Raw genomic sequence first — 12,390 nt, forward strand, 5'->3', positions numbered from 1 at the left:
TTTAAAAACAAATGCGGAAAAAATTAAGTAAAGCCCAAACCAGTTTTATAGGGCTTCTGACCTAAAATGTATCCCTTTTCAGTAGCTTATCTGTCTATTTCCCCCTGCCTAAATCAAGACACAATTCATGCTGTGCACTTACCTCCACATTTTAGATCCCCCTGCTCTTCCTTGGCATTTTTCCACTGAACCCAGTTCTTCCAAGCATTTACCCCATACATGTACTTCAGTGTCATCCCGGACACTGAGCAGCCTTGAAAGGCTCCTTGAATAAGACTCCTGGGCTCCACAGCAACTATAGACTTCTTCCGTCCCTGTAAGAATTCCAAAAATTTACACAACATAAAATTTAGTTTTGGATTTTTAAGAGTCAGGGATCTCAAAGCTGGAAAGGGTATATACATTTGTAGAATATAGAATTTAGTTTTATATCCTAAAGATTTTGGCTGGGCATGGTGGCTCATGCCTGTAATTCCAGCTCTTTGGGAGGCCGAGGTGGGCGGATCACGAGGTCAGGAGATCAAGACCATCCTGGCTAACACAGTGAAACCCCGTCTCTACTAAAAATACAAAACATTAGCCAGGCGTGGTGGTGGGCGCCTGTAGTCCCAGGTACTCGGGAGGCTGAGGCAAGAGAATGTGGTGAACCCGGGAGGTGGAGGTTGCAGTGAGCCAAGATCACGTCACTGCACTCCAGCCTGGGCGACAGAGTGAGACTCCATCTCACAAAAAAAAAAAAGAAAGAAAAAAAAAAAGATTCAGAGTTCTTAGAGCAAAAAAGGGCCTTAGAGATTATTTAATCCAATCCATAAGAGGAAGGAAGAAAGAAAAAGTTTAAATGTAGATGAGCACACTGTAATAGTCACTAACATGTGGGTATTTACTATGTTCCAGATATAGACTCACCTAATCAGGTATGAATCACTATTATTACCACTCAGGTCTATTTAATGAAACGTGTAAACAGATCATATTCTGTGCTATAAAACAAGCCTCAACAAATTATCTAACTACAATGAAATTAAAATAGAAACCAATGATGCACTGATGTCCAAAAAAATCCTCCAAAATCATAAATTAAACAGCTCTATGGGTCAAAGAAGAAAGGACACATGCAATCACAAAACATTTTGAACTTAAAGAAAAATGAAAATAAAATTTACCAAAATTTCTGTGATGGAACTAAAACAGTACTTAAAGGGACATTTGTAGTATTAAAATGTTTCAATAAGAAAATTATTTAAAAGTATATAATCTATAACCTAAGCTTCTATATTAAGAAACTAGAAAAGGCAGGCCAAGTGCAATGGCCCATACCTGTAACGCCAGCACTCTGGGAGGCCTGAGTGGGCAGACTGAGCCCAGGAGTTCAAGATCAGCCTGGGCAACATGGCAAGACCCTGTCTCTACAAAAAATTAAAAAATTAGCCAGGCATGGTGGCACACATCTGTAGTCCCAGCTACCTGGGAGTCTGAGGTGGAAGGATCACCTGAGCCTGGGAGGTTGAGGCTGCAGTGAGCCATGATTATGCCACTGCACTCCAGCCTGGGTAACTGAGTGGAGACCCTATCTAAAAACAAACAAACAAAAAACCAGAAAAGGAAATCCAAATTAAAACCCAAGCTGAGTGCGGTGGCTCACGCCTGTAATCCCAACACTGTGGGAGGCTGAGGCAGGTGGATCACTTGTGACTCTCATGCCAATAAATTAAACAACTTAGATGAAATGGACAAACTTCTTGAAAGATTAATTAAGCTTACTCTAGAAGAAACAGATAAACAGCCATAGAAACAGCATTTATAGCTTATAACCTTCCCACAAAAACTCCATTCCCAGATGGATTAAATTCCATCAAAGTGAAATTCTATCATAGTTAAAGAAATTATACAAATTGTACTTCGGAAAATAGAAGAAAAAGAAATGTTAACTAATTTTATAATGTGATCATTACCCTGATATCAAAACCAGTCATAAAGTACAGATAAATATATGTCTTGAATAGGGACACTTAAAATCTTCACAGGACCAGCCGCAGCGGCTCACGCCTGTAATCCTAGCACTTTGGGAGGGCGAGGTGCATGGATCACTTGAGACCAGGAGTTCAAGACCAGCCTGGCCAACATGGTGATACCCTGTCTCTACTAAAAATACAAAAATTATCCAGGCGTGGTGGTGGGCGCCTGTAATCCCAGCTGCTTGGGAGGCTGAGGCAGGAGAACTGCTTAAACCCTGGAGGCGGAGGTTGCAATGAGCTGAGATCATGCCATCGCACTCCATCCTGGGTGACAGCGCAAGACTCCGTCTCAAAACAAAACAACAACAACAAAAAACCTTCACAGAATATTAGCAAACCAAATCCAGCAACACAGAAAACTAATAAATACAGAAAAAAGCAGGGTTTATCCCAGGAATGGAAGGTTAATCATTCAAGAAAAATCAATGTATTTCACCATTGTAACAGACTTAAAAAAAGGAAAACCAGATAATCATCTCAAAAGATGCAAGAAATCCATCTGAGGAAGTTCAATACCCAATCATGATTTTAAAAACTTTCAGCAAATTAGGAGGAGAAGGGAACTTCCTCAACCTGATAGAAATCACCTACGAGAAACCTATAGGTAACATCATACTTACTGTTGCAAGACTTTTTTCACCGTAAGGTTAGCAATAAGGCAAAAAGGTCTGCTCTCACTACTAATATTCAACATTGTACTGAAGATACTAGCTAGTTCAATAAAACAAGAAAAAGAAGGAAAGAAAATGCATTCAGATTACAAAGGAAAAAGTAAAACTGTCTTTATTCACAGATAAAATGATTGTCTAAGTAGAAAATCCTAACAATTTTAGTTAAGCAAAGTTACAGGACACAAAGTAAATACATGAAAATTACCTATATTTCTTTTTTTATTTCTAAGATAAATATCGTAGAAGAAAAAATTATCTATATTTCTATATACTAGTAAGAAACACGAAAAATGAAATCGTTTTTCTTTTTTTTGAGACAGGGTCTCGCTCTGTCACCCAGACTACAGTGCAATGGCATGATCAGGGCTTACTGCAGCCTCAACCCCCTAGGCTCAGGCAATTCTCCCAGCTTAGCCCTCCAAGTAGCTGGGACCATCAGCATGTGTCACCATGCCCAGCTAATCTTTAAAATTTTTAGTAGAGATGGGGTCTCACTATATTGCCCATGCTGGTCTCAAACTCCTGAGCTCAAGCAATCCTTCTGCCTTAGCCTCCCAAAGTACTAGGATTACAGGTAGGATCACTGTGCTCAGTGAAAAATGAAATTTAAAAATAATACTATTTACAACAACATCAAAATATCTTAAATACTTATGAGAGAAACTTAACAGAATATAAGGAGACTTGTAATGGAGGACTATACCATGTTTCCGGATTAGAAGAATCAAAATTACTAAGATGTCAATTATCTCTCTCTGGATTCAGGACAGTCCCAACTGAAATTCTAGCAGGCATTTTTTTTTTTTTTAAGAAATTGACAAGTTGATTCTAAAATGTATATGGACATGCAAATGACAATTTTAAGAAGAACAAAGCTGGAGGATTTACACTCTTAAGTTCCAGACTTGCTGTAAAATCACAGTAGTCAGGACAGTTGGTACTGGTACAAAAATAGACATATAAGTCAATAGAACAGAACAGAGAGTTTCAGAAACAGACTGACACATACATATATGATTGACTTTTAACACAGTTGCCAATGTAATTCAATGGGGAATGAACAGTCTTTTTCAAGGGCAGTGCTGGAACAACTGGATGTCCATATGCAAAAAATGAACCTTGACCCTTGCCACAACTCATACATAAAAATTACCTCAAAATAGATCACAAACATAAAAGTTAAAACTATAAAACTTCTAGAAGAAAATGTAAGATAATGTGTTAGTTACTATGAGTTAGGCAAACATTTTTAGATGAGGTATTAAAAAGTACGATCCATAAAATAACAAATTGATAAAAGGAACTTCCTCAAAATCAAAATCTGCTACTCATCATTAAGAAAATAAAAAAGGAAGCAACAAAATAGGACCAAACTGATTTGATAAAGAAATTATGTCCACAGTAAAGAACACTTACAACTCAGCAAGATGACAACCAACCCAATAAAAAAATGAAAAAAAAAAAAAATGTGCAAAAACTGTGAATAAACACTTTACCAAAGAAGACACATGAATGGCAAATACATATATTGAAAGATTCTCAACATCATTAATCATTAGGGAAAAACAAATTAAAACCATAATGAGGTACCACTATACATTGACTAGAATGGCTAAAATTTAAAATCAACAATACCAAGTGTTAGCAAAGTCATGGAGCAGATGGAACTCTCTCATACATTGCTGGTGGGACTGCAAAATGGTACATCTCCTTTGGAAAACAGTCTGGCAGCTTTCTTATAAAGTTAAAAATACACATAGCATAAAACCTAGCAATCTCATTCCTAGATCTTTTTCCTCAAGAGAAATGAAAACATATGTTCACACAAAGATTGATACTAAGATGTTCATAACATTTTGAGTAAGTTTTATTCAAAATAGCCCCAATCTGGAAACAACCCAAATTTTTATCACCTGTTAAACAGCTGAACAAATTGTAGTTTGTCCATATAATGAAATACTACTCAGAAATAAAAAGGAATCAACTACCGGGACATGAAATAACATGGATGAATCTCAAAAACATTATGCTAAGTAAAATAACTTAAACACAGAAGACTACATATTATAGGATTCCATTCATGTGAAATTTCAGAAAAGGCAAAGCAGTGGCATTGTGCATCAATCTGTATAGCAGATCGGTGGTTGTCAGCAGCCAGAGGGGCCGACTGCAAAAGGTCATAGTGGAACTTCTTGTTAAGTGGAATTGTTCATGATTGTGGTGGTAATTTTAAAAATAAAGCTATTATTCTTTCAACTTTGTACAGGAAAGCCCTGTCAATGTGAAAAACAGCCATGTGAACTTCACCATTTTACTATACTATAAAAATAGTGAACTACTCAGTATTCTTTATTTTTATTTTTTATTTTTATTTTTTGAGACGGAGTCTCACTCTGTCACCCAGGCTGAAGTGCAGTGGCCCAATCTTGGCTCACTGCAAGCTCCACCTCCCGGGTTCAGGCCATTCTCCTGCCTCAGCCTCCTGAGTAGCTGGGACTACAGGCGCCCGCCACCACGCCTGGCTAATTTTTGTATTTTTAGTAGAGATGGGATTTCACCATTTTAGCCAGGATGGTCTCCATCTCCTGACCTTGTGATCTGCCCGACTTGGCCTCCCAAAGTACTCAGTATTATAACATGTAAAAAGAGCTAAATTTAGAGGCTATTCAAAAAGAAAAAAGCATACAAAAGAATTATAAAAAGCTTTTTAAAGTAAACAAAGGAATACAAAAGAAAACCCTTAACTATAGAAACAAAAAAAAAAAGGTCCTACTGAAAGAAATGTAAATAAAATACATGGTTCTTGAATTCAAAAAACAAATTACCAGGCTGCAAAATAACATATGGAACTACCTGACTCTGGCTGTTACAGAGTTTTGAAAGCAGCAGGAACTAAATAATGCTTGTAGAATGAAGGAAAGAAAAGTCTAGAAAAGTTAAGCTGCAGCTTACTCTTCGTCTGGGTTGGGGGAAGCCATCTCTGTGTCGTCGTCTTGTTCGGGAACGTGCCTGGATTCCCTGTCCTTTATTAAGTGGGTCAAAGGATTCTACAATAATCAGCAGAAAGCACAACGTGAGGTAAATAACTCACAAATTTAAATAAAGACTTAGACTAGGAAAGAAATATAGGGTAATCATCACTATATTCATTAGTTTGTTTGTGATAAAATAAGAATTCACTTATAGATTTAAACCAAGGATATAGTGCATAAATGAAAACTTCATTAGCAATCAAGAAAACCTCTTACATGGCTACTATGGGAAAGGTTAAAAATAATTTTAACCAAATTAACCACTTATAAGAACAAGAAGGTACAAATTAACACCTACAAAGCCAGGGGCTATTTGTGCTCTAGATTATGATCTCTTAACACATTACACTGTTATTATCAATAACAATTGGCACTGCTTAATAGTGTCAATTCAGAGTTGTACCAATCTTCTAAAATAAAAACTTTTCAGTGGACAGGTTACTGTACACAAACCTGATGGAAAATCTGCTTCCAGGTCCTGTTCAGTTTCCCCTTTTGAGAACTGCTTCAATTCTGAATCAGCCTCTTGCACAGCATTTGACTTTAAGGCATAGTGATTCAGCTCTTCCTCCCAGCTATGTGGAGTAGATACTGCCTCTGATTCAAGATCACCACTGTATGTACTTCCTTGGTCTGAAATATATAGATAACAAGCCCTCAAAATAAAATAATAGCCTCATCTTGACATGCTCGGAAAACTTCCTGAACCCCTAAATACCAAAAAATTAGATATGGTTGATGGACAGTTATACAATCAAGAATGAAGTAACTTGTTCATCAGCCTCAAAGAACTGGATTCATATTTTTGGTAGGCACTTGAAAGCCTTATCTCAATTAATTTTTTTTTTTTTTTTTTTTTTTTTTGAGACGGAGTCTGGCTCTGTTGTCCAGGCTGGAGTGCAGTGGCCGGATCTCAGCTCACTGCAAGCCCCGCCTCCCGAGTTCACGCCATTCTCCTGCCTCAGCCTGCCGAGTAGCTGGGAGTACAGGCGCCCGCCACCTCGCCCGGCTAATTTTTTTTGTATTTTAGTAGAGACGGGGTTTCACCGTGTTAGCCAGAATGGTCTCGATCTCCTGACCTCGTGATCCGCCAGTCTCGGCCTCCCAAAGTGCTGGGATTACAGGCTTGAGCCACCGCGCCTGGCTCAATTAATTTTTAAAACAAACATTTGAGGTGGCTTTTATTATTCCCACTACAAATTAATACACTTCATAGACATCTGATACCCTCCTTACAAATAGTTAAAATTACAAATATGAAATCCAAGTGTACTAATATTTTATAGATTTCTATTACTAACAGAGGGTAGTATTTCTAAAAATCAAAACATATTTTCAACTACAAACCTTTTTCAAATATCTTGGTGTCTAGAAAGAGTTCCTGTTCAGAAGTTTGAGACTCTAAAGAAAAAGAAAAGCACATAAATAATTTATATGTATAGACAACAAATTATATCTCAAATGAAATGACTGCACTATATACATCAATCATACTACAGAGTTCTAAGTAAACAGATTTCATATGCAGAAAGAATAATTCACTAACAAAACTAGACACTAGGGATAAATGCAGTTAAACAGATTACCACTGTTAATGGGGATTCTGGTTAGTATCATGTGCTTTGGAGTCAAATGTATCTGGATTCAAGTTCCAGTTCCGCCACTTCTGGACTGCACAACCGAGGCAAGTCTAACATCCTACTTTCCAGATCAGAAATTTGAGGTACATAGTACCCCCTCCCCACCCCATAAGGTTGTCGTGAAGACTGAATGGGTCAAGGCACACAATGCACTGAGCACAATGCCTAGAGTATGGCAAGCACACAAAACGTTAACTATTGTTTTTATCATGATTCCACACTAGTAGTATGAGATCTATCTATCAGTTATTTTGAGCCAAATGGTTTTCCATCCTAAGGTTCTATTTACCTTCTACCAGTATGCTGGTTATTATCTAACAGGAATTCTTATGTGGGGACCATGGCTTCAATTAGAGAGATAATATTGGAAAATAATTGAATACCAATACTTGGTTTTCCTTCATAAAAACAGTAAGAGCTTTCAGAAGCACTACAAAGTATAATCAACCTCACAGGCTTGGTATTCACAGACAATAAAGGTTTTAGAAACACCCCGTCTTATACTTAAAATTACTTGAGTCACCTGAAAATGTATAAAACGTATTTTTTCTTTCTTTGCTTTTAAAGATTATACCAACCTCCCTGAGACAGAGTCTTCTCCTTCTCTTCATCTTCTGCAATCATTTCTGCCATCTCAAGGAGATCAGCTTCAAATGGATGTGTGGGAAGCTTTTCCTTAATGTCTTCAATACTCTCTGTAACTTTATCTTCACTATCCATTGAAGATGGAATAAGCATAGGGACGGGCATCTGAAAGACCAAGGATAGACTGAAGGCTTTCTTAGGCAACAGGTTTGTAGTCAAAAGTATGATTTGTGAGATGATTTAGGTATTAAAATAGTAAACAAATTTAGAATATATTCATTGCTAATGACTAAAATAGTCTTGCTAGTTTGCTTTTATAAGACTAGAGCCATTTAAATACAATTTTGATAAGTGCTTTGGACACTCAACCAATTATGTCTCTGAATCCTCTAAAAGAATAATTCTGTAACACACGTGCATTTTGTTTTTGTTGTTTTTGCTTGCATTTCTCACAATTTTCTTAAAACTGTTTCCTTTAAGGACTCAGTACCTGGGAAAAATAAATTTGTAATTAAAAAATATATTTTCTTTAATCAAAAATGAGAATTATGTAAATCACAGTATTCTTTTCACCCTTACTAGAATCCAGGATTTCAACACACACCATTTCTGATCTTTTTCTATTTGAGTGGTCTCATTGTGCATGTAACTTTTTTAAAAAGCTACATCATAACCTTTTCTGAGAAGGGTGGGTACAAATAAAAGCAGTCATTTATATAATACATGTTAAGTAATAATGGTAATATGATAACAGCCAATCAGAAGCAGATATATTTTACCAACAAATGAAAACTTTCTTCACAGAATTAAACAATTTTAATTGAGGAAAATGCATGCTAAATTAGCTTTAATCTCTAAATGATTACTCACTGGAACTGGAATTCCAAATGGGACTGGAGCATATTGAGTATAAAGATGAAGAGGTATGGGAACAAACACTGGTACGGGAACTGGCACCACAATAATCTGGGGCTGACTTGGAGTGTCTTCTAACAATAACAACAACAAAATCACAAAAAGCAAACAAGGTTAGAAATATTTTAATAAGATTTCAAAATAAAAAAGCTTATGGAGGTTTATAGTTCAAAATAAGAGTGACCTGCGACACTACAGGAGTTCTTACAAAGGAGAAATAACTAAAGTAGCCAGAAAAAAAAAAAATCTTGAGTACAGCACTGACAAAAAGTGGGTAACAAGTATAAGTGATGTGAGGAGCAAATGAATGCAGGATATAATTTAGATGGATAAATCGAAAGGATTGAAACAGGGATCCTAGAATATAGGCATGGAAAACCGCTTGCTAAAGAGGAGGCTGAATAGGGAGGGGCCATTTCAGTCATGCTATAAGGCACATTTCAAAATCACTTGTAGTAGATAGTGGGGAGATACTGAAGATTTTTTTAACACAGAGTAGTGACGAAAATGACATCAAAAAGATTAATTTGGCAACAATTTTAGCACTGAATAAAAATATATCAACTGTTAAAATAGGAGGCAATTATAATATGTAGAGCTAAGATGATGGGAGACTACTGTAGGTTATGATACCTCCAAAAAAGAATAAATATATATAGCAGATGTTCTAAGTATTAAAAGGATGAAACAGAACTTGGAAAAAAACTTGGAGAAAGTAGCAAGACAGAGGACTTATTCCATTATTTACCCAGACAGTCCCCAACTTAACGATGATTCAATACAGGATTTTTCAATTTTATGATGGTGCAAAAACAAGTATATACCATACTTCTGTATAGCACTGAATAAATTACATGGTATTCAAAACTTTATTATAAAATAAGCTTTGTGTTAGATGATTTTGCCCAACTGTAGGCTACTGTAAGAGTTCTCGGCATGTTTAAAATAGCCTAGGCCTAGTTATGATGTTCTGGAGGTTGGGCGTATTAAACGCATTTTTGACTGATGATTTTTTTTAACATATGATGGGTGCAACATTATAAGTCAAGGAGCATATAGAATCCTTTCTATATGTCAGAGAATATGGTAGATAAGTGTAAAATCATTAATCTAGGAGAAAGGTAATGCTAGGGACAGAAAGAGAAAAGCTAACAATTTGACTACAGTTAGAAGTGGAAAAATAATATGGCATAATTTTTTTTTTTTTTTAACAGATGGGGGTCCCACTATGTTGCCCAGGATGGTCTTGAACTCCTGGGCTCAAGTGATCCTCTCGCCTCAGCTGTCCAAAGTGCTGGAAGTATGGGCATGAGGCACCACACTTGGCCAATAAACTTTACATAATACAGTAGACATTAAAAAATTGTTACTTAATTTAGAAACATCTGATAACCAACCTACCTAATACTAAATAAACTGCAATTTAGAAACATCTGATAACCAACCTACCTAATACTAAATAAACTGCTATTGATTAAAAAAAAAAAAAAAAAGAACTAAATCATTTATAGCCTTGCTATTTTGGTGTGTTCCATGGACCAGAAGCACTGAACTCTACCTGGGAGCTTATATGAAATGCAAAATCTCAGGCCTCACTGAATAAGAATCTACTTAGTAAAATTCCTGGATAATTCATGTGCATACTAATCTTTGAGAAGCAGTGGCTGACAGGATAGCCCTGCAGCTCTAGAAATCAAGAATCTCTTTCTAGTATAAAAATTCTGGGACTTTTAAAAAATGTTTAGTAGAGGCCGGGCACGGTGGCTCATGCCTGTAATTCCAGCACTTTGGGAGGCCAAGGCGGGCAGATCACCAGGTCAGGAGATCGAGACCATCCTGGCTAACATGGTGAAACCCCGTCTCTATTAAAAATACAAAAAGATTAGCTGGGCGTGGTGGTGGGCACCTGTAGTCCCAGCTACTCAGGAGGCTGAGGCAGGAGAATGGCGTGAACCTGAGAGGCGGAGCTTGCAGTGAGCCGAGATCGTGCCACTGCACTCCGCAGCCTGGGCGACAGAGCCAGACCCCATCTCAAAGAAAAAAAATTTTTAGGAGAGATGGTCTCGCTATGTTGCCCGTGCTGGTCTTCAACCCTCTTGGGTTCAAGTGATACTCCTGCCTCAGCCTCCCAAACTGCTGGGATTACAGGGGTGAGCCACCACAATCGGCCAAAATTCCAGGACTTTTTGATGGCAGCATGAGGAGCTACAAAGATCTATTCCTTAGTGAAACAAGCAAAGAGGGTGAAAACGATTTAAAAACAGACATTTAAATTCTTGGGAAATTGTCCTAAGGGCATATACCAAATGAAGAAACATTTATTCAAGAAAATCTGTTTAAAATTTGGTAAGAACAGTGAGAGTCTGACATTTCAGCCATCACAGGCTTTATCACGCCAGCTCAGCTCAGCTCAGATTGACAGAAACTCCACTCTGGGTAGCTGTGGCCAATAAAAATGGGCTTCCCTCTCCTCAGCTTCCAATCAAGTGTTACCGTATCTCATCAAGAATGGTAGGCCACAAGCATTTCTCATCCCCGCCAACTGAAAGCTGAAGAGGCTAAATTCCTGGTGAGTACGGGCAAGAGGTCAGGGGCTTCCCTTCACCCAGTTTCCATCCACTGGATGGAGGTTCTACCCTAGGAAAAGCAGGCCAAGAACACTGGGATCCTGATCACCCTCACCCCAGCTCACTTGTAGGACAGAAGTTTCATGCCACGAGAGGCAAGCCAAGAAGGCCAGAGACTACCACCCTGCCCAGCATCCACAGAGGTGGCTCAGAGATTCTACCTGGGTGGGGGGGGGGACAGTTCATTAAAAACAAACAAACAAACAAACAAACAAAAAGCTCTGAAGCTCTCTCAAAAGGAATTGACTTCATTTGAAACAGTGTGGAGTAGCCAAAAGAGACTATGGAGTAGTTCTAACCTAAGGTCACACTGTAAAACAATAGCACCTCCTAGAAGCCTGTCCATATAATTCCAAACCTTATGCTCATTCTATAATATAACATTGTCATTAATAAGAGAATTAAATGACTTGCTCACAGTATGGTATCACTGATTAACTTCCTTCTCTTTGACCCAACTTGTTAAGCCTCAGATGAGGAAAATACCTAACTCAAAGGGATGCTGTGAGAAATAAACTGGGCAATGTACACAAACAACCAAACACATCACCTAGGAAATAGCAGGTATGCAATGTAAGTAAATCCTACATTTCTTGGCCGGGCGCGGTGGCTCAAGCCTGTAATCCCAGCACTTAGGGAGGCCGAGACAGGCGGATCATGAGGTCAGGAGATCGAGACCATCCTGGCTAACACGGTGAAACCCCGTCTCTACTAAAAATACAAAAAACTAGCCAGGCGAGGTGGCGGGCGCCTGTAGTCCCAGCTACTCGGGAGGCTGAGGCAGGAGAATGGCGTGAACCCGGGAGGCGGAGCTTGCAGTGAGCTGAGATCCGGCCACTGCACTCCAGCCCGGGCTACAGAGCAAGACTCCGTCTCAAAAAAAAAAAAAAAAAAAAATCCTACAT

At 38.1% G+C, this 12,390-nt stretch overlaps 1 protein-coding gene across 13 annotated transcripts in view; it reads right to left on the minus strand.

Annotated features, from left to right (window-relative positions):
* ZMYM4 (zinc finger MYM-type containing 4) overlaps nt 1-12,390 on the minus strand; it is a 157,981-nt gene that overhangs the window by 15,987 nt on the left and 129,604 nt on the right. For all 13 annotated transcript variants that reach the window (XM_007979456.3, XM_037996892.2, XM_037996906.2 and 10 more), the window contains 6 exons: nt 8,814-8,932; nt 7,937-8,108; nt 7,066-7,119; nt 6,172-6,351; nt 5,639-5,733; nt 143-314 (listed from right to left, as the gene is read on the minus strand). In XM_007979456.3, coding sequence (XP_007977647.1) covers nt 143-314; nt 5,639-5,733; nt 6,172-6,351; nt 7,066-7,119; nt 7,937-8,108; nt 8,814-8,932 — 792 coding nt within the window. The remainder of the gene's footprint in view (nt 1-142; nt 315-5,638; nt 5,734-6,171; nt 6,352-7,065; nt 7,120-7,936; nt 8,109-8,813; nt 8,933-12,390) is intronic.

The sequence above is a fragment of the Chlorocebus sabaeus genome, chromosome 20 (assembly GCF_047675955.1).
Source record: "Chlorocebus sabaeus isolate Y175 chromosome 20, mChlSab1.0.hap1, whole genome shotgun sequence".
NCBI classification, from domain to species: domain Eukaryota; kingdom Metazoa; phylum Chordata; class Mammalia; order Primates; family Cercopithecidae; genus Chlorocebus; species Chlorocebus sabaeus.